Below are 22,717 nucleotides of genomic sequence, written 5' to 3'. Positions count from 1 at the left end.
ATAAATGTTTTCAGTTATAGTTGGCATAATTCGATATTTTGTTATAATTTTATCTTTATAATTTTCTTAAATATAAAAAATAAGACTACATACATTTATCCTATAAATCTACTTTGAATACTGCATTCGCTAATACCTTTTGAAATGCTAATGAAAGACAATTTCTAATCTAAATTATATATATATATATTTTTAAATTAAATTAACAAAATAATGTCACACATGCGACAAACATAATAATAATTTTATTTATATTTAACCACAGATTAGATTAGTTTAGTTTAACTGATAAAAACTTTGATAGCTTGAATATCATCTTTATTATTTATTCTTTATGGAAAAAACTTTATTTATATTTAAAAATAGATTTATGGTTCATATATCTATATTGTATAAAGAAAATATGTATCCTATATATCCCATTTAATTAGAAGGTAAAACAATAAGATTGAAGTCATGATAAGTTACTTTAGATTTTTAATTTTCTTACCCATTGTTAATACCTAGGATAAATAATGTCCACCATCATTAGAAATACTTCACCACCACATTTGTAAGGGTTGTAGATTAGCAATTGAGAATATGTATTAGTATCTTCCAGACCCACAATATCAATATACTAATAAGATTTACTTATCAAATGTTAAGAACTCAAAATCTTATCTAATGTATTTTAAAGATACTGACTAGTTTAGTCGGTAAAGATACTAATAGGGTTGTAGATTAGCAATTGATTATCTTTTTTTCATCATTTATCTTTTTAAAAAAATAAAATAAAATAGCACGAAGACTAATAGGTTTTTAACTTTTAACTTTTTCTGATCTATAATAACAACATATGACTAATTTTATATTTATTTGCCCGCCATTCATTACCTTTGAAAAAAGAAATCTTAAAGTACTATCAACAATAGGCTTTTAACTTTTGTATTTTTGGTCCTATAATATCAACAATATATGACTAATATTATACTTTGATGGCAATATCAAATCTATAATTTAAACTCGGGAGAAGTCATGAGAGAAAAGTTTTTTTTTTTCTTTTTACGGCACTATCCCTTTTCGTATTTTTCAAAAGGTGCCACTTATTTGTCATAAGCCTTGAAATACATACCCTAAGACAAGTAATGTATAAAATTTATTATCAGATATAGTAATTTTGAGTAACTTTACAGTATTTTTGGTACCTCCAATAAAGCATCATAAATCTATTTTTAAATAATATAACTAAGTCAAATATAGAAACACATATATTAATTAGAATATTTTTAAATAAGTTTATAGTGTTCTCCATATATTTTTAAATAAATATATTCAAAAATATTATAAGTAAGACAATAAACTTAAAACAAACTCTTGCAGAAATATATGGTGTGAAACATAAATCTTTATTAGTTTAGGAATAGGAACAACTAAGCTGTGAGACTTTTCTATTTAGTTAGGATATGTTTTTGATACCTCTATCAAAATATTATAACTAAAGAATTGAAATGATTCATCTATACACTGGTCCATAGGATTACCCACAGGTAGACTCCTATGAAAAATGGGCACTTTATTTTTTTGAAAATTCACCAAATAAACTTTATAACACATATATCTCTAATGTACATGTTTCATCATCATGCATTGACGATCATTACTGTATGGTGCTTTCATATGGTCATCAGCCAGTGTGTTTGCCTTCAAAGGTCAGTCATGTACATCATGCCGTTGACCATCAGGTCAACCAAATCTACTAATAAACAAGACACTTAGTTCTTCCTCTTGCATGGTAGGTAATTTTTTTCTTCGAAGATGTCGTTCTGCAAGTACTTCTTAGGATGTGTTGCCAGCATGCGACATGAGTTTTAAGCTAGTTTTTTGTATCTTAAGTGGGTCGTCGTGCTAACAAAGACTCTAAGAGGATGGAACATGGAAACTTGCAGGAATTGACAACCCACCATTGTGAGATAGATGGTTGAGAGTAGACTAGAAAACTAGGGGACATGGATAAACTACTTGTTGTTTATGGGGGAGTTTGGCAACCAACCATTTGCTCTTTGCTACCATCTTTATGCCTCCCATATCCTTCCTTCCTTGGGAGGTTGGACTACCTTAACGTAAAGCACCATTGAGCTCTTATGCCTTGTTCTTGATTCGTTTGACTTGCTGTAGAACTTTCCCATGCAATTACTTGACTACCCTTGTCTTCGATCTTAATTTTTCTTTCACTTCTAAGCAACAAATGTAATCGGCAAAGGATCACTTTCCTTCGAAGGTATGCATGTAACGTTTTAGTGTTTGCCTACGTTTGAATTTGCAAGAAGAGAGTGATATAATTGAAAGAAATCATTTGACATAATTAAATTCCAACAAAAGATTAGAAGATTTGTTGGGGGGCACAACTCCTTTTTAAGATATCACAAAATACGAAGAAGAAGAAGAAGGAGTTATGTTGGAAGAGGTTGAATCCATGGTGATTGTGCCTAAGGAAAGCTCAGCTCTGCATTGAGAGGATACTCATATGGAGACGGGATTCCAATTACAGCTATGTGCATATTACAACTCCATTCAAAGTTATCAAGGTGGCCATATCGAGCCAAGTGTAGGAGAATGTTATGAAGGTGACCATTATATAGTAAGACTCTTACATGTTCCCACGGGATCTTTGAATTGTTGGCATACCAATTTGCATAGTAATTCATCCTCTTGTGATTAATTTTTTAAAATGAAGTTAATGGTGTGAAATAAATTATGAATAGAATACAATATCCTGAATAATATAGGAAAAAAATTGAAGCTGATTCTGGAATATATATATATATATATATATATATATATATATATATATATATATATATATATATATATATATATGCATGCATGTAAATAAAAAAAAAACTCTTATCTCTGACAAATTTTTACAAAGCATTAATTTTTTTCATAAATAATAATTTTACTCTTGGCCCTCGTTAAACTTGCCTTTGCTTTGCAGTGCCCCTACACTACCTCCGCCACTATCATCACCTCCGACTCCTTTGCCCTCTAGGACCTATTATCGTTTTTACCCTTAGCCTTTATTGGACCAACTATCTTGCTCTCACCATCTTCACCCATTTTATAGGCGATCAGTATCATTATTCGTAGCCCTCACATGAGGAAGGAGGGGCCACAAAGGTGATAATAAGTCTTAAGGGGGCTAGTGGGGTTAACGAAGGTGGCAACAGTCCTCACGCCCCCTCTTTCCTCACACGAGGGCTGTTGTCATCTCTGTACCAATTCCTTCCTATCATGAGGTTGAGACGAATAAGGATGGATTCGATAAGAGTTGGTAAGATTTACGATATGTTTGGTAGGGCAAAGGAAAAAGAAAATAATGATGAAGACAAGTTTGATGGGGGTTGGGGCTAAAACTACCGGTTTAGAGAACAAATGGTATTTTGCAAGAATTTTTAAAAGTTGGACGCTCTATATAAATTTATCAAATATATGAGTTTTTTTTTAAATTTATCATATAATATATAATATAATATAAAATCTTCTAGATACTAGGTACTAAGAAGAAATATCTTAGTGCAAAAACCTTTAAGTAAATCAAGGTGATGGAAGTCAAGTGACCGGTCCTTTAATATGGATATTACCGCCATAGGAATACAACATGAGACATTCAAAGAGAAGCATGTTCAAGTCTTTACACATACGTACGGCTGTAGAACATCCATCACCATCGCCAGCAAACCGTTGCCATTCTCGTAAATTACAATCAAAGGAAAGCCATTTCTGTAGTCGACAGCCATCTAAGATCAACCCTTCAGCGTGGGGACTGATCTCCTCCTCAAAATCCAAAGCAAGGGAGAAAGCATTGCCAACTAGTAGTAGTGATCCCTTCTCTTTCTTTTTGGAAGGAGTAGAGGTAGAAACTACGAGGGGAGAGCACAAGGATGGTGTGGAAGCACGAATTCCAAAGCGTCTCCGTGTTGATGGCTGTTCTTCTCTTCGTCTTCCCCACCCCATGCGCCGCGGTGATGAGCGAGGGCACGGCCATGCAGCTCGCGCACGCCGAGCTCGTCCGGGTTGCAGGATATGGAGACGAGAGGCTGTCCACCGTGCTCGTCACCGGAACCCTTCTCTGCAGTGCACGCATGCACCGAAGTCCCGGCCTCTTCACATCCAACGTCCCAGGTTAGCCTTACTTGATTCCCATGCGTTCTGACACCGCCATTAGATTCCATCTATATATATCGATCAATACATGATCATCATGTGTTTGTTCTAATGCGACTCCTTCAAATCTTTCTGTCATCTTTCCAATCTATTTCTTCTCCTCAACTCTTCTCGTGTAGTTTCGGAGGATGATCTTTTTGCTCTCATGAGGTTTTATCTCAATCATTAATGAAATTGTCAGCAATCACAAATAGGTAGAATGGTCAGTATCAAATGTTTGGTGAGTAGATCTGAAGCAAGGGTTTCTATCAGTTCAGGAAGAAGCTGTGACAAGCCATCCTATAATCTTGTTCGGTAAATCTGGCTAATTAGTACTTTGTGTATCAATGTAAAGACGATGCACAAGGTTGCTTCCTCCCACAAGCTCACGTAACCTAAGTGTTCTTTGCATGAGTACAGATGCGAGGTTGCTGATGAAACTTGAACACTGAAACTTAGGTGAGGAAGATGCAACTAATAGCTCTCTCTCTCTCTCTCTCTCTCTCTCTCGCTCGCTCATGTGCTTGTTGCGTTTCTTTACTACCATCACATCTATCACTAAAATATTTCAGGTCTTTGACAAGATTGTCCCAACACTCCCAAGGCATAACATCTTCAATTACTTACAGTTTATGTGAAACAAGCATAAAGTTTGATCAATCTCTTCTATAGAAACAGTGAAGTTTTAGGTAACAGTCCATATTGTTCACATCCCCTATACCAAACTTCATGCTTGCACAGGTAGATCAAATGTTGTGTCATCTGAGAGCTATATCATAGCAAGCTTTCACAGGGAGGAAACAAAAGCAGCATAGCATAGTGGATGATGATGACTAGACAACACAAACATAACATCTGTAACTTTCGTGTTCGTTCAAATGACAGATTCACTGACATCAACTTGGCTGTGTTCTGAAGGTGCCAAGGTTGCAGTTGCATGCAAAACCGAAGGGAGAAGGGAGCTTAGCTGGGCCTATGGATTAACCGATGACTACGGAGAGTTCATTGTAGACCTCCCTTCCCATCTGCACGCAAACCCAAAGCTGGAAGAAGATTGCATTGTTAGGGTTCTTCGCGTGCCGAAGAAGGGTTCCTTCTGTGATCTTGTCTCAGGTGTACGCTCCAAACATATAACGTTGTCCTCGGTTGGAGAAAGCATCCGTGTGTATACAGCAGGAACCCTAATCTTGAGTCACAGGACCAGATCTTAATCGATTTCACCATGCATGTACGTACTGTTGCAGGAAATCATTGCCACATTCGGAGATGCAGATTGACCAAAATAATTTCCATTGAGTAGTTGATGGAATCGTCAATCCTTGTGCAGTTCACATGTTTACATGTGTTTCCCAAATGTAATCATGAAATGGAAGATATCATATGCTGAGATATTCGTGCTTAATTACTGTACCCATGCTGGTTAATTTCACGGCAAGAATAAAAATTGGAGATAAATAAGTAAAAAGAAAAAAAAACCAATTTTAGGATTTTAATTAGCGAAGAAAAGAAATTGAAGCGGAATTCTTCAAGAAATTAATAAGATAGCAGCTTAATGAAATTTCTCGTTTTCTATATAATAAAAACATATGAATCTTAATTAGATTATTACTCTTAGATTTAGGATACCCAATTAAAAACAAAATCGGTGATAAAATTGGTCGTATTGTTGGTGAGCAAACTCGGGTCCAGATGACGGGTTTGGGTTTGGTAGCACCGGTGTCGGGGTTCGGATCTAGAAGTTCAGTAGCGGGTCCGGATCTAGTAGGCCATGTGGCGGATTCGGGTTTAGATTGATCCCATTGGTTAAAACCTAAACCAGGTATGATTGGAGAAGCAAATCCGTTCAATCTAGCAAGAGAGACGGAGAGACATGGCGGCGTCAATGGCGAGATCCGGCCTTCGATCGGCGTCGTTTCTCCTCCGCCGGGGAGCGAAGAGCAACGCCGTCGCCCCAGCCAAGAGGAGCTTCTCCGCCTCCGCCCACGATGACGCCCGTAAAGCTTCCCTTCGTTCGTTTTTCCTTCTCATTCCGATTCGTCCTTGGAATCGATGTTTACTTGTTGCGATCGTTGCAGATGAGACCGCGAAATGGGAGAAGATAACGTATGCCGGGATCGTGACCTGCACGACCCTCGCCATCTATAACCTCTCCAAGGGCCATCCCCACCACGAAGAACCCCCGGTATACTTTACTGATTCTCTGGTAACGATCATGACGACGAAGTCGGAATTGATTTTCATGTTTAATCTTGTATTCGTTGCAGGCTTATCCTTACTTGCACATTCGCAACAAGGAATTCCCCTGGGGTTTGTTTTCCATAACCTGAATTTTTTTGTGTTTTTTGTCGATGTGAATGAATTGGATTGATTTTGTTGAATTATGCAGTAGTTGAATTCTTCTCGTGTCGTAAGGTTGTGTTTTAATTTATTTATTCGATGGACTTATATTGCCGATGATGAGATTGTGACAACGTAATCTGTGTAACGGTTGTTGTTAAAGCCCTAATTTGTATATCAAAGAGATCTGTTGATTCTTGATTTTATATGTTGACCAGCTGTTGAGTATCGGTAACCAAATACTCCTTCGGAGTTAGAAATGCATTGGCATCATCTGTTAGTTAAAATGATAAAACCATCTACCTTACCATCTGACAGCTAAAGACTTCGTTACTTTAGGTGAATTATGGTGTCCTTCAAGCTGGGTGCTTTTGTAATTTGTTTGGGCAAAAAAGAACTATGTTCTTCTTAGACATTTCTTGGGGATGAAGAACTATGAGAAATCAAGATTCTTTTTTGTGTGTGCCACTGCATTGGTTGTATAACAAGTGGGAGAGATCATGCGTTTGTTACATGAGCCTAAGATATAGATTGATTATTAAGAATATCGGTGGTTGTAATTGTTATTAAGAATATCGGTGGTTGTAATTGTTCAAGGTTACAAATTTCCTCTTGTAAATTAGCACATGTTTATCAGGTAGTGCTTGTGTTTAAATTGCGATATCGTTTAAGAGACAAGCTATGATATTTTTCTGTACAACAAGAATGCCATAAAATCCCAATTAATTGAGTCAACTATATGGATCTTTTGCCCTATGATATTTTTCTGTCACTTCTTAATTATGCTTGCTTTATAGCATCTAGTCATTGAGCAGTGTTAATTCTGAGAAAAAGGCCCGGTAACTAAGATAATCTTCTGATGCCTGTCTTATAGAATCCTTTCAACCTTCTTTTCTTGAACACATACTTGATTCCTAACACTTTCTCTCAATTTTGTGTATGTTTTAGTAGGCTTTTTGTGGTCGACTGAAATTTTATTTGAAACAAATAACACTTGTCCCTGAGACAACTCAATTTACGTATCCACCGGCCCCGCTGATGGGAGATCTGATACTCCTTTTTAATTTGTAGCAACTTGAGATAATGTCGGGGTATGCAATTTGGACTTGGTAGCAACTTAGAATTTTTTTGCAATAGCAGGTCCAGACTCGATAGGCAGGCATCCTTTTGCTTATTCCCTAATCTATCTAGTTGTATATGATGTACTACATCAGGTACCAGTCTCATTTCTCATAGATTTGATATTATTATGTAATTTTTCACATATCAGCACTATGCTATGCTGCATGCTAAGCATATTGGTTAGAAGTTAGGACCCAGCTCTTTAGACCATTCTAATGTTTTTCTGTGTTTATCTGTTCCTCTAATTTTTATTTACAAGTGGTGCATTTGTTTCTTGTATGTTTTGTATACATGTTACAAGAACTACAAATGTACACAGTACATCTACTCTGTACTTTGCAATTTTGTTCTTATAAACGTTTCTCTTTGGTTTCTTTTCATTCTTATTGACGTCCGTTATATTTTCCAGGTCCTGATAGTCTCTTTGAGAAGAAGCATGCTGATCACTAGACAACCACTTAAAATGTCAATCTTCTTGTCTAGTGTTCCATTGTGGAGAATGTCAAGACTCAGATTCACTTTGGAAACTTCTTCTGTTTTTATGTTATCTTCCAATAATGTCTAAACCTCATGAATTTGTGAGATTTTAATTGTCATACTTTTTAAGTTTTCAAGAGAATGATAGTATTTCCCCTCAATTTTCATGAGTTCATTTGGTGGTGGGTGATGGCACATGTTGCGTCTGGCATAGAGCATGTTTCATGATCCAAAGAAATACTAGATCAATCAGAGTGGACATGATTCAAGCAAAGGAAGTGAAGGCATCAAGAGCTGATACTGCTTCTCACAGACCTGAAATGGCAAAGGTTCATTTTTCTATATAAATATGATCGCAACGTTTAGTATCCAAATATTGTCGATGTTGGTAAGACATCTAGTTGAAATTATTTGGAATGTTGTGTTGGGCCACTGTGCATAAATGAACATCATTTCACAATTTTTGTATCAGGAAGCAAATCCAGATATACAACATTAAGCCACTGTCTTGGATTTGCTCTAATGGCTTCAGGAAGCAAATCCAGAGATTACATGACTGTCACTGGGCACCAGCAATGGCACTGTTAAACGTTCCTCCAACTTCCTTACGTGTTACCTTTTATTGCAGATATTTGTCCTCTAAATGTGGACTTCATCCCTCACCTGCAGCAGACACATTTTGGCAACGGTCTTGGAGGGGATGCCAACTTGAATACAGCTGAGGATCAACTGTAAGTGTGTTTCCGTCAAAGGAATTAACCCCAATAATTAGCATGCATGCATCTGTTGTAATAATAACAACTGTTAACATTACCATTAGAAGCATCAAGAATTCACTCGTATATATATTTGCATATTTCCTTAGGGTAATTAAATGGCAAGTGATATGCAACTTGATTTAAATGTGGTCATATAATTGTTGTGGAAATGATTTGGCTAATATTTTGTCGCTTATGTTTTACTACTAATCCACCTGAAATAGATTCATTGATAACTCCTGATGGCCTTCTGTAATCAATACAAAACCTTGGATTGGTTGAAATATTTTGCAATAATATTGATTCCTCTTTGTCCACAAAATCATATACAAGTAAAAAGAAAAATGATATTATCAAAAGGAAAGCCAAATGGTGCTTTTATTAATTGATTCAAGTTGGATCTTATTGAATGACTGGATTGCATAAATAAAATGCCCATATCTAGCTATAGTTAAAGAAGAAGATTCATCATAATATGTCTGCAAAACTTTCAACATTGGTATAAAAGTAACCTTGTTCCCGTTAATCTTGGTATAATTAGGATTGGAACCACAGAAACAATATCTGTCTATGTAATTAGAATTTAAATCTCTTTATTGATAATGATTAACACTATCTACGCTGACTCTCCTCATATTTCACATTGGCAAGTTAATTTTGCTATTTTTTTTACTTTTAGCACATTGCTAGCCGAGAGAAAGATTGTCATGAATGGAGAGATTTTTTTTTTTGGGAAGCGAGCTTATGAATGTTTAGGTATTAAAGATTTTTTTCGGCTTGTTTATTAAATCATTAACGGTTGCCAAGAACATCTATTGTCCTGAACCTGGTCTGAAGCACTCACCAATTGGGGCAAAAAATTGATATTATCGAGTTAATATTCTATCTCGTCCATAATCCATTCGACATGGGAGGATTAGGCAAAAAGAAAAGAAAAGAAAAGAAAAGAAAAGAAAAGAAAAGAAAAAAAAAAGAGGTCAAACCATGCAAGTTAGCATGACTGACGTAACCAAAAGATTGTGGCCATCATCTTTTGAACCCGTCAACTTGTTATCGTAACGTTTATTCAACTTCTGTTGTGTGTTATGATTCCACTCCCACGTGCTTCGAGACAAGTGCAAGCTCTTGAATGACATATTTTACCCATTTGCACCGGAAGAGTGAAACGTAACGCATGGGATTGGTTAGAAACAACCCTGAGCTTAATCATTCTTACTTGTTAGGGAGGAGGATTTGTGCTTACCGGATGATCACCTTGTTTTATTCTGCAGTTATCTCGATTCATACTGGACTTCCTTAATCCTTGACTTAAAAGAGGAATAAAGATGAGGATGTACCCTAGTAATGAAAGCTATCACAAAGCAGCATAGCCCAACACATGACTAATCCTGCACGCACGAGGCTATTGGCAAGAGATTGCTTATATATCTTTGATCACCGACCAATGCATTGGACCTTGATCACCTGGGGTCACAGAGGACCAATGAATGAGGTATAGCTAGGGAAGCACCAAATAACATATCCTCGAAAAGGAATATCCATAAAGTGATTAGCATCTAGCAGCACTAGAAGATTATTAAGAAACCAACAGTAGTCATGTAATTTTCTGCCTTGTTTTAGTTACTAGCATTTCCAAGACTAAAACAAGTGACCGGATGGTAATGGGAAAGGTAGTTTTCGTAACCTTAGCACTATTAAATCTCATCGTACTCCGCGCTCTAATAAAATGAGGCCTACATCAGTCCAAGCCTCCTTGAAACTCTCATAGGAAGCCTATCATGCTGAAAATTGATCGTCTATATGAGCAGCTTCTCAATAGCATCCTGCAGTCCGATGAGAGCAACTTAGTGCTGAGGTGTGCCAAAATAAAGCTAAAAGGGAATGCACGATGGTACAAGGAAAAGGTAAGATTCATGCACAAGCTAAGGGGAAAACAAGAAATAAGGGGGGTCACTGAAAACAGGCTAAAAAGTTAGTGAGAAAGTTCACCTTGAGTTGCTGTATTTGGGATTTCAACTGGCTACCTTCGTTGCTAGTCACAGAACAAGCAATCACAGGCCTTGTAACTCCACAAGCCCGACCAAGTGCTTGTTTGGAAGGAACAAAGACGTATGGCACATTCTGGCATCAGGGAAAAGTGAAAATTAAATTTAGGGATAGCAGTATTTGCAGGTGACACTTCAAAATTTAGATATAGCAGAATAATTTACTGAGGGCCTTGGCCTAATGAAAATTTTCATTCAACATGTAATCAACACATTGAAATTGCAAAATCTTATCTGTTCTATGTTGATACTAAAGAAAGACAACAACCACAAAATTTTAATCAAAAATAATATTTACAACATAGAATTTTGTAGGATATAACTGCTATTAACCCAGAGAAAAGCTGTTCCACCACGACTTGCTAAGCGGTTAGATGCAATGATTAGGAAACACTAGTTCCACTATATGGTCCTAATATGCACTTAGAACCGGCAACAAGTGCCACAAAGGTGAGTATCTTCTAAATGCATTGCCTTGAGAACAAAGAGAATTTAATCCATGTCAAACAGTTAATATCATTTTTCATGCATTTATGAGAGGATATCGAACCTAGAATCCTTACCCAGGAATATTTTTGTGCCAAAGGATAAGAGTGCAGTTGGACAAATACATGAACAAGGTAGACCATTCACAAAGCAGTGTATCACTGTTCTTCCACATTTACAAGTTGAAATGCTATAAGTAAAGGAAATTTGGATTTGAGACAAAACTTTGGATTTTGAAAACTTTTTAAACTTAAATAGAATGAGTAAACATAGCACCCTTCCTGAGTTGGTGATGATGATGATGATGATGATGGAAGCAACAAGTGCTGCAACTGGAACCCTTGGGGTTGAAATATGATGTCATTATATTCCACTACCTAGATAATTTTTGAAAAAAATGAACGTCATGAACTCGTGCAAATAAACATTTTCCCAATTCATCTGTCCAGGGATGAAAAAGATTTAATCCAAATACATTATCAAAGTTCATTTACCCTCAAAATCCTGAGACTTCAATAAAGGTATTCAACCTATATATAGTGAATTGTCCAGTTGTTTTATTGTCTACCTACCACATGATTAATATAAAGAGTACTGGCTGTAGCAACATCTGATGAGAAAAAAAAAAAAAAATCTCAACATGGTTTTTAAAACCCTAATGTTGGTATCATAACATTAATTTTTAAATGTTCCAACATCCCATATGAGCTCATTAGTTCTAACCAAAGCATTGCGCGAGAGTTTCTTGAACCCAGATTCTTAATCATGCGCTTCAAAAGTTGTTCAGGCATCTAACTTTTGAATAAATTCCACATTAAAACAATCAAAAAGGTTCCAAACATACATCTGGAACCGACGTTAGGATTAATACACATGCTAAAGCATCATATTAATTCAACAAACTCTATTCTGCTACACTGAACACCTAACACCTGCTCATCAACTCAACTTAGTTTCTAGTTACCACCAAGCTCTGAAGAGAAACCATACCTTGTCCTCAGCAAGCAATGGGAGATGAAGGAGGATCTCGAGCGGCTCCGTGTCTGCCGACATCACCACGAACTCCGATATTCCTCTGTTCAGAGTCTTGGTAGCTAAAAACAAGATGTTTTTCAAGAAAAAGTAACCGCTGTCAGTCATCGAAGGCACCACGAAGCAGATGCAAGCACATGGATCAACATCCCAACAAAAGACAAAGGACAAATCGGAAAAGGTCCGATTTTGAAGGCGAAAAGCAACGACTACTACTACCGCAAAAGAGGGAGAGAAAAGACGAAGATGATAATGGTGACAGAGGAAACCTTCATTGGCGCCTTTCTTGAGCTGCTTGTAGTTGGCGGCCTGCTGGATGAGGTCGAGGATGGTGATGGTCAGCTGGGCGTCAGCCAGGGGATACGCCTTCGGGTTCACCGCCTCCGTGCTCTGACTCAAGCAGACAGAAGCGATTCAGCCACGAAACAAACAGAGATGCAACAACACAAAAGATTGGAGAAGGAGTTCCGCCTACCATGGCTGCTTCCTCCGCCGGTCGATCGATCGAACAGGAGGACAAAAGCGAGTGGCAGCGCTGTCCCGTCAAACCCCTTTGCTTTATTGTTTGCCCTAATTGCTCCTGCTGCGTTGAACTTGAAACTTAAAAGGACGTCTATTGGGCTTAATTTGGATTCAATTTCGGCATAACTCGTTAAGGGCCCAATAACTAAAAAACTATATAGTGATGATAACATAAATAGTTAAATCGGGTTATTATTATTATTATTATTATTATTATTATTTTACCTCAATTGGATTCGGGTACAAGTTTGAATTCAAAAAAAAAATGGTGCAGAGCCCATTAGAGGATCACCAGTTCAAGTCGGATCTTTAACGGATCGCAGATCCGCGTTCACATCCCCTTCTCCTAACCCGGCAAAGAATGAAGTCGGGTCTTTGTTCATATTCTCATATCCCCTTCTCAAAACTTGACCCGGATCCAGATTTTAACGGGTCATCATAAATCCGACCCGTGTCTATATCCTCTTCCTTGAATCAAATAAATAAATAAAATAAATATGAAACGAACTTCTGGTTCGGATCATACCCGTCTCGACTGCTATACGTGGGTCCCACGCGAAATCCTTACACAAGTATAATAACAGTGAAGGTCTTAAATTGGGTAACAGGTAAACGAGTGGAAGTGTCTTTCTCAATCCAGAACCCTCCTCTCGCTGTGCCTTGTTCCTCAAGACCACAAACAAGCCGAGCTTTCTTCAATAAGAATCAAATCACGTCACAGCGATCTCATCTTCGTCGCCTCCTAATCACCTGCTCGCTCTCCACAGGTGTATGTGGGCATCTGATCTCTACTTTTTCCGTTTTTCTTGCGCATATAACATGTTTCTTGATCCGTCATTGGTGTTATCTGTTTGAGAATGCCTGCAGAAAATGCGTGTTTATGGGGAAGAAAGAACGATTAGGATGGTCTTACCGTTGTTTCATTGATTGGTTTATTTAGATTTATGATTTCGACTGTTAATGCCTGCAGAAAGTTGAGCTTTAGTTGTGTAAAGGAAAATGCCCTAATTTTAGCCTTACCTGAGAGCTAAACGATACGAAGTTTATTTACGATTCATTTATGTGCATACCTTGCGTTTGTACTTCCTCGAGACTAGTGATAGTGGAGGGGCTCTGGAGTTGGGTTCTTTGATGTTAGATGCAGCAACGGCAAAACTGCTACAAGATTTTGGGGTGTTCCTTGGACTTGCAAGATGTTGGATTAGCTGATCATCCTTCGATCAACTTGGAACTTGTTTTAGTTATTGAGAATGTTGCGGGAACAAATAATTATTTTAGAAGGTTATCATTTCGCAAGAAGTGATACTATTGGAGTAAGAGACTGGTATTAGTGTTCTTTGCTCGTTTTCTGATGGAATTTAGTGCATCCGACTATCAGAAGAGCTAAAATCTATAGCATCCTTTGCCTTGATCTTAAAGCTGTTGTGGTTATACATGCTCCACCCCTTATTTTCTCTTAGCAGTGGAGTATTTCTGTTCATTTGCATGAGCTAGGATGTGTGCGTAATTGTCTGGTGCAGGTTATTTCGTGCCAAGAAGGTTTTATGTGTTGTGATTTTCATATAATCCCTTTGATTGTACATGAAAAATAATGGTGGTAAACTCACTTTGCCTTTTCTTTCTATTTCTTTTCTTGGATGATGTTGTTTTTCTAATTCCTTTGATGTCAATTGCAAATTCTCAAGCTTGACATATGTTCATTATGAAAGTACATTATCCTTGTTTGAGGCCTATCCATTTGTTATGATCCGGACTTGGATATCTGGTCATCAATAGATAAACGATAGCAAACTTAAAGAGAACTCATGGAGCAAACTTTGGTTGAATCATTTGTAGTTATCATAGGACAGCATTCATAACAATGGAGAAATGATGGATCATTTTAGCCAGTTGCTGAATTTATTTCTAAAATACTAGGTTCAGGGTAAAGAGAAAAAGCATTTTTAAGCTTTAATGAAACCAAAATTCTAAAATATTAGGATTCAATGATTCACCAAAGAGAGCATTTTATTTTGACCATTTAACTCACATTCTCACTAAAGTTGCCTTATGATTTAGATGTCTGCTTGTTTATATTTTACGTTTAAGTTTTTATCTTGCTCTTCTTATGATGGCATCATGTTTAGATTGCATATGTCAAGGTAATAAGACATTAAAATTAATCATAGAGCCTTTTGACTTGGACACTAAGGTTAAATCCAAACTAAAGGGACAAAAATTGCTTAGACAATTTATCATGTGTGATGCAGTGAATCATCTTATGATTCTTAGAATCATCTATTCAACTTATCATGTGTGAGGTTGCACTTGTGGCTTGTGAACATGACACAATGAACTTGAGATTTGTGATGAGCCGTAATCAATCATTCAATAGTTGGTATCAGAATATAGAAGACACATGCAATAGAGATCGAATAGCCAATGAAAATTTATAAAAAAAAACAAGAAAGATATCGGTAAAAGTGACATGATGCAAAATACTAGATTGAGTAAAAAAAGGATAGACATTTCAGCGAAGGTGATAGTAATTATTTGCAAGTAAATGCTCGATCTAACCTGTTCCAATTACAGAGCTTGAGGAATCACCTATATTGTATTATTCAGAATATTTATGCCATTCTGAACTCTTCTTGAACATCTTAATTGAGGATAGTTCAGACTTTAATATCACAAATAAATGTAATAATCGATCAACGTTTACTTGTTATTCGCGTTGTTGGTTAGTACGAGAAACTTAGCTTTGTACCTATTGTCTCTTCAATTGACAACAGGTTCTCACTTTTTGGCAGAAACCACAGTTCTCACTTTTTGTATGCTGCAGAGGATCTGCAAGTTCATAGTTTTGTATTTGCTCAGTAAGTTAATGTAGTTTCCTTTTCCTTCCAAAAAAAAGAAAAACGACAACAGGTTAGCTGCCTAGGTTTAAAAAATACAAACTAAAATAAGATTAAATGAGACTATGCAAACTTGGAGAAACCCAACTGTAATCTAAACCAAAAATATTGCAAACGTGAACTACCTCTCATCTAACAACATGCTATGAAACCAATGCTTGGTTGGACCCAAGCATTGATTCAAACCCAGCCTTGGTCCAGCCTGAGTTGAGCTCAAACAACGTGCATGGTCAAGCTCAATTTACTTTGATTTGGTCTGAATGAATCATATCAAACAATCCACAATGCCACCGTGAGCCCTAATCACAGGTGGTGTCTTCCTCTCCGGTGAACAGCAGCTGTGGTGCTTTCCTCGGCGAATGGTGGCGGCGGCAACGAAGTCTTCCTCGATATCTCTTTCTCTCCTCCTTCTCTTCCTCCTCCGCTGTCGCATACTCCCCGGACCTTGATAGCACCCCTCTCCCTCGTCCTCCTCCACCACCGCAGCCGCCTTCCCCTCCCTCTTCTCCCCTTTGTCGCAGCCCCTGTCTTCCCCTCCCTCTTCCTCTCTTCATCGCAGCTCCCCACTTCCCGACAGCATTCTCCCCCTCTCTTCCCCTCCCGGAACACAGCTCATTGTGGTGCTTCATTCTTCATGTCTGGTGATACATAACAGCAGTTGTAGGTTTAGGCCTCTCCCTCATCAAATATTGAGTGCATATACTCGTATATGCTTCATATCTCTAAATCCTTCCATGAAACTTAAGTAATATTATATTAATTCATAGATGGGTTAAAGTTAATGATCATATGAGGACTTAAACACAATGTGGTCAGGACTCATTTTCATGTACTGATCTTCTATAAATTTTTTTTGCTGAAATTAATTGTTTGATTCATTGATTTTATTAGCACACATGTTCATGTCTCAATTTATATACCAGTAATTATGAATGTTCATTCGAAATTTCAGTCACAAATGTGACTAAACTGAATTTAGCAGACACATTTATTTGTGTGATGTACCTTATTTCACTCACAACAGAGATGATGAAAGGGATGAAGAAACATGATCAATATTATGGGAATTTCAGGCAGCCCATGCTTTGTTCTATGGAACTTGTATAAACCAAAACTACTATATTTGCATCTTTTTATGAACAACTGTGCAGAGTAAGCCAGGCTGCATATGTATTTATGGTTTGAGTTTATGTATTCAGAAATTCTAATAGAAATGTATGTCTCTAAGCCATGTCAAAATTCTTAAACTGGCTGTTAAACTGTGGGTCTTTAATGCCTTGTTCATCTACGATGTCTCTTGATTAATGGTTGTGGTAACGTGTTCTCTTTTTCTCATCAGAGCAAGAGATAGACTAGCTTCACTTCTTATGTATTTCCTGTAAACGCGCCGTGCCTATTACCACTGCGGAACTGACCAAAGAGAATATCATAACTCGAAGAAGTCTGAGCATGTTATCCAAGTCTTGTTGTAACTCTTGCATATTTTGTTGTTTAGCCTTATGATACGTTCTACATTAGAAATGAGGAATGATACTTCTGCATGAGTATTAAGAGATATTACATTTTGTATTTCTGCTTTATCTTGTATAATATGTATATTATAGTAACCCGTCTACTGTGCAGAGGAATTTTTCACTAGATCCTTAATCTCAAGATGGAAACACAAAAAACTAAATCCAAAGAGTCACAATCAGTTGATCCAGCCATGGCCTCATGTCGAAAGAAGAAATCAGATGATGCCAGTTTCATGGAGGATCTGAGAGACCACATTGATGAATTCATTCATGCTTCGATGGATGAGCATAAGAGTTGCTTCAAGAAGACTATTCAAAAGGTCAGCAGAAAGACCACGCATACATGCTTCACGTCCACCGATTGGAATATGAATTTGTCCATAACCTCTTTACTTGCATCTTCAGATGTTTGGAATGTCCAAGGTGGTTGCGCAGAGGGCTTCGGAAACTAAAGAAGTCGAAAGTTCTTTGCCACTTCAGACAACTGTGGCCCAGGAGGGTATGTGAGACCATGTTTCTGTTGTTTCCTGCACAATTTATAAGCTAGTCATATGCTACAGGGTATGTTGGTATGAATAAGCAGTTGACATTTTTGTTTTGCTTTGCTTTGCTTATGTTGCTTATAGTACCTGATTGCACTCTCAAACATGTTTAGGTGATATATGTAATCTTCATGTTTTCTGACATTTCTGCTGTCGTTGTTGCTATTGGTCCTTTGCCCAATGTGGGTCGGTTTAGTCATCTCAACAAAATGTTATTCTTTTCCTCGTTGGATTCGAAACTTGTTTCTTTGGGGAACAAAAGCAAACATAAAAGTGATGCAAAGAGAAATGAAATGGTAGAAGCGGAGGGCAGTGTCACAACGGAATGAAGCTAGTAGTTTAGTGACTGGTCATGTTATTTTCTGGATTCATATTATCAAGAGAAGACATATCAGGGTTGACATTACAAATTATGGTTCAAAGTGGTCTATTAAAAGATGAGGGACTTCCTTTGAATCTATCTCCCTCACTTCAACTTAATTTCGCAATTACTTTGCATCTAATACGAGACAGTCTTTCTCATTTGATCTTTTTTTTTTCTCTTCGTGTCATGGGAAATCCACCCACCATCCATCACACACAACTCCACGATACAATGGGTGTCATGACTCATTTTTATAATCCAACACGAAAGCTCTTCTGAAACATCGCAAAAACCATTAACTAAAGGACCACCACTAGAGGAGGAGGAGGAGGATAAGGTAAGCAGCCTCTAGTGCTCTTCCTACTGCTTCACTTGCGTCTCCTTCTTCCCCTTTCCTCCGTCCTCTTCCTGTTTTTTTTGGTCCAGTGTTCGAACCAAATCCCTCAGACACTGGCTTGCCTTGTCCTCTTCGCGTAGATTCTTGGGCATCAGCGACTCTGCAACCTCCGCCGGTGAGATGTTCACCTTCTCCAGCAAGTCCTTCACCTTCTCGAACAACGGGTGCTCCTCCACACCCAAGTAATTCTTAGCAAGAACCTTGAACGCCTCGAAACCGCAGTAGCCAAGCTCGATGTGTACGTCCATCCTCCCCCTTCTTATCAAAGCTGGGTCGAGTTCCTCCACGTGGTTCGTCGTGAACACGATAAGACGCTCGCCTCCGCATGCAGACCACAGACCGTCGACGGAATTCAACAGCCCCGAGAGCGTCACTTTGCTCTTCCCCTCACCCTTATTCTGACCGTCGATAAAATTCAACGGCCCCGAGAACGTCGCTTTGCTCTTCCCCTCATCACCCTTCTCCTCGTCGACGCTCTCTTTGTTTCCCTGGTTGCTCTTTTTTGCTTCTCGGGCGCCAGAGAGATGGAGGGAACAGTCGATGTCCTCGATCACGATGATGGACTTGCTGTCAGTGTTCACGATGAGATGGCGGAGCTCAGTGTTGTCCTTGACGGCGGTGAGGTCGATGTCGTAGACATCGTAGTTGAGGAAGTTGGCCATGCATCCGATCATGGTGGACTTGCCGGTGCCCGGTGGACCATAGAGAAGGTAGCCGCGCTTCCATGCCTTGCCGATCTTGGCATAGTAGTCTTGGCTCTTGCTGAAGGTCTCCAGGTCGTCGATGATCTCTTGCTTCTTCTTAGGCTCCATAGCCAGCATTGCAAAACTCGCCGAGTGCTCCAACACCGCCTGCGTCGATGCTACTTGGTGATCTACATAATTCTTGACATGATTTATATTACCGGAGATGGATTAGTACGTGCACCTGTTCCCACAGCTCGTCTCTGCGCGCGGAGTTGGTGAAGAGCATCCGTTCTCGGTTCTTTGCCACCGCCTCGTGGCTCGTCCTCATGACATGATAAAGGTATTGCTTCCCCACCTGTCGCCATTGTCGGGCACCGAGCGTGAGCTTATACAACTTCTTCTGCGTGGTCCCTGCATCTCCTCTCCTGATTTGCTGGCGATGGTAACTCCACTTGACCTTGATCGCCTTACCTTTTCCCTTGTTACCCTCATCCGGCACGAACACATCGGTTATCGTCTCATCAGTGTCCATGGTGAACATGAGAAGGCGGCCGGTGCGGTCGGTGGCGGACTTCAACCGGAGAGCGGTATCGGAGGACATGGTGTTGAGATAGGTCTCCACGCTGAAGTAGAAGCCGTTGGTGGTGAATGTCTCCCGGCCCTCCCTGGGGATGATGATATGCACCTCGTTGAACCACCACAGCATGAAGAGTCGGTACAAATTGTAGAACATGGCCGGCAGCTGGTTCACCGTGCCGATGACGTTAAACATGATCATGGCGTATAGTGTCGACATGGCCGTACCGCTCATGCTGCCGGCGGAGCTCTGTACGCTGGTCGTCTGGTTAGAGATAAAAGAACGATGGCCGGCCTAAGGCAAACGTGAAGAGGAGGAGACACTGCTGCTATTCGAAGCCACAGAGCTACGAGGTTTAGAAGAAATAAAAAGGCTCGGTGAGATTGTTCACTTATATATTTTTGTTTCCAACTATTTAGGATCGACTAAATAAATCTTTTACCGAATTATATATATATATATATATATATATATATATATGTAAATAATCCTATGTAATAATAAGAAAGTAATATTTGTGGTATTAATTCTTTCTATGATTTCTCAGGGTAAGATTTGATTTGAAATAATATATTCTTATAAAATCATACTATGATTGGAGACACCATTATAGAGACTTTATAAATATATCGACCAATTAATTACAAAATATGAGGTGCCTACTAAGCCCCACTTGATACCTTTGTTCTAAACAAAAATGTTCCACATGCAGTACCAATATATTATCGAAATATATTGTGCTTTAGTTAAGGATCACGTTCTAGTTTTTTTTATTTTTAGAGTATAGAAAAATAGGATTCTGACCAAGATACATATGTACATATATACATACATAATATATGATATGGTTGGATTAAAATCATTTTTATTTGGAAGGAACGTAAAAATTAAAAGGTTAGCCATGATGGATATATCACAAATATATACTTCATAATATAATATCATAGTAGTCGTTTGTAATATAATTCATCCTACGTCTATAGGATTATATATAAATCGAGCAAATTTATTAATAGAATATGAAATATTTTGTCATGTAATGAATAGATTTTGTAATGCATACACTAACAACAGACCGATCCCTAGTAGTGATATTAAAGTGGATATGAGTTTGAACTTCTTTTGTATCATATATGTTTGTCTAATTTAACAAATCTTTTGCGTATTTGTGTTTGAGTAAGAATCACCTTGTGTGAGAAAAATCTTTTCAACTCCAAAAAAATAATAAGATGTTTTATAGATAAATTGTAAGATGGGATCGATAAGGAGTGTGTGGCCAATGAGATCACTAACGTATAAAAGAGAATAAAAAAATGATGTGACCCTCGCGATGATAAATGAATTATTTGAGTTCGTTATGCTATGTTTCGGAAGGAATTAAAAGTGAAGGTAGGTAGATGAAATACCAAACAATTATAGAAAAGGTTTTGTGTCTCTCTCTTTATGGCTTATGTGTTTTTGTTTTGAATTAATTTATAAAAATTTTAAATTTATATTTTATTTATTCCCTTTATCAGTGCTATCATCAAGATAATCTTCTCTCGATTAGGTTAATATAAAAGGAAAAATAATGATTTTTTAAGCAAACTCTATTATACATCTTTCTATATTCAATAGGATGAATTGGCATTTATCACAAAACTAAAATAAAATTTTGATGTTGTTTCATATGTTTTTTGTCATTTGTGAAATATTATTGAGCTTGGATGTTAAAATTAATTAACCTCATGCATGAATCGTATGATCTTAAAAAATAAATGTTCTCATTGAATGCTTTTGTTTGGTTCATTAAAAAAAAAAAATCACCAAACTTAATAAAATAACTCCTTTTTCAGGACGCATGTGACATACATTCAAAGTTACACATTAGAAGAGTTTGAGAACATTTAAAAATAAAGTCAAATGGATCTATTGACGATAAGTACACTTAGTTTACAAATATCATTAGTGGATTAAATTTGTCTCTAATTTTGATATGACAATATCAATTATGGAGGTAACAATAATTTAACAAACCATGACATTATGTAATCTTTCATAGGAAGAACTTATATTTATTAACATATGAGATGACATACAAAGGTATATAAGAAAGCCAACAAAATCCACCTAAGAAAAGAAGTTGCTCACCTCAGACAAAATAAGTGACTGAGAATTAGAAGAACAATATGTTGTCAATCATGCCCTTATCATTTTGGACGATGACATAATGAACACTTTTGAGACTATGTTAAGTTACTGGAAAATTTTAAAAAATTATATGATGAAATAAAAAAATTGATAAAAAATATAGTTCAGTAAAATCATTTTTTTTTAAATAAAAGAATTTAGGTATCTTAAGAGTAGATTGTGATAAGTGTAGATGGTGATGATTTAAGTCATTGCTTGTTCAATGATTATGAAGAATTAAGATAATCTTATCTTGAACAGAAAAGAACTACATCAAAAGCCATTATAATAACATACCCTAGAAAATAGCAAAAAAGAATCTACATGAGATGAACAAGAAAAATATGAAGATTCAATTGACAATGATGGGTTAATAAGCTCACTTCAAAAGCAAAATGAACTCTTGTTATAAACCTTGGGAAAGCTTGCAATAGGAAATATAAGCTCACTTCAAAAGCAAAATGAATTCTCTTTATAAACCTTGGAAAATCTTGAAATCAGAAATATTACATTTATTTATAAAAAAAAAGAAAGTGGTTTTACATCAAATAACTTTTACTATGGGACTAAAGGATCAACTCTACATGCAAATATATCTTCAAACATAAGT

General features: G+C 37.3%; 5 protein-coding genes across 6 annotated transcripts; 3 read left to right on the top strand and 2 right to left on the bottom strand.

Moving 5' to 3' along the window:
• Window positions 1–3,785: 3,785 nt before the first annotated feature.
• LOC103999488 (uncharacterized) lies at window positions 3,786–5,574 on the top strand. Its single transcript, XM_009421248.3, has 2 exons — window positions 3,786–4,164; window positions 5,104–5,574. Exons 1-2 carry the CDS (start codon window positions 3,924–3,926, stop codon window positions 5,394–5,396), a joined length of 534 nt encoding a protein of 177 aa, XP_009419523.2. The 5' UTR covers window positions 3,786–3,923; the 3' UTR covers window positions 5,397–5,574.
• A 444-nt stretch (window positions 5,575–6,018) lies between these two features.
• LOC103999479 (cytochrome c oxidase subunit 6a, mitochondrial-like) lies at window positions 6,019–8,282 on the top strand. Its single transcript, XM_009421239.3, has 4 exons — window positions 6,019–6,179; window positions 6,261–6,367; window positions 6,450–6,492; window positions 8,054–8,282. The coding sequence occupies exons 1-4, from the start codon at window positions 6,056–6,058 to the stop codon at window positions 8,092–8,094; spliced, it is 315 nt and encodes a 104-aa protein (XP_009419514.1). The 5' UTR covers window positions 6,019–6,055; the 3' UTR covers window positions 8,095–8,282.
• A 2,085-nt stretch (window positions 8,283–10,367) lies between these two features.
• On the bottom strand, window positions 10,368–13,071 carry LOC135677036 (uncharacterized). Its single transcript, XM_065188896.1, has 5 exons — window positions 12,918–13,071; window positions 12,712–12,832; window positions 12,401–12,504; window positions 10,869–11,000; window positions 10,368–10,702 (listed from the first exon to the last, which is right to left on the bottom strand). Exons 1-5 carry the CDS (start codon window positions 12,918–12,920, stop codon window positions 10,676–10,678), a joined length of 387 nt encoding a protein of 128 aa, XP_065044968.1. The 5' UTR covers window positions 12,921–13,071; the 3' UTR covers window positions 10,368–10,675.
• Window positions 13,072–13,577: 506 nt separating this feature from the next.
• LOC103999470 (uncharacterized) lies at window positions 13,578–18,058 on the top strand. Of its 2 annotated transcripts, none has more exons than XM_065188881.1 (3): window positions 13,578–13,731; window positions 17,482–17,692; window positions 17,778–18,058. In XM_065188881.1, the coding sequence occupies exons 2-3, from the start codon at window positions 17,513–17,515 to the stop codon at window positions 17,877–17,879; spliced, it is 282 nt and encodes a 93-aa protein (XP_065044953.1). In that variant the 5' UTR covers window positions 13,578–13,731; window positions 17,482–17,512; the 3' UTR covers window positions 17,880–18,058. The 2 variants fall into 2 exon arrangements, with proteins under 2 accessions (XP_065044953.1, XP_018678980.2); XM_018823435.2 differs by having other exon boundaries at window positions 13,580–13,737.
• A 580-nt stretch (window positions 18,059–18,638) lies between these two features.
• Window positions 18,639–19,609, bottom strand: LOC135679439 (AAA-ATPase At3g28580-like). The gene has a single exon (XM_065193199.1). The coding sequence runs from the start codon at window positions 19,494–19,496 to the stop codon at window positions 18,639–18,641; it is 858 nt and encodes a 285-aa protein (XP_065049271.1). The 5' UTR covers window positions 19,497–19,609.
• Window positions 19,610–22,717: the final 3,108 nt, after the last annotated feature.

The sequence above is a fragment of the Musa acuminata genome, chromosome BXJ1-1, assembly GCF_036884655.1.
Source record: "Musa acuminata AAA Group cultivar baxijiao chromosome BXJ1-1, Cavendish_Baxijiao_AAA, whole genome shotgun sequence".
In the NCBI taxonomy this organism is placed as follows: Eukaryota; Viridiplantae; Streptophyta; class Magnoliopsida; order Zingiberales; family Musaceae; genus Musa; species Musa acuminata.
This window is presented reverse-complemented; position numbering and strand designations above follow the sequence as displayed.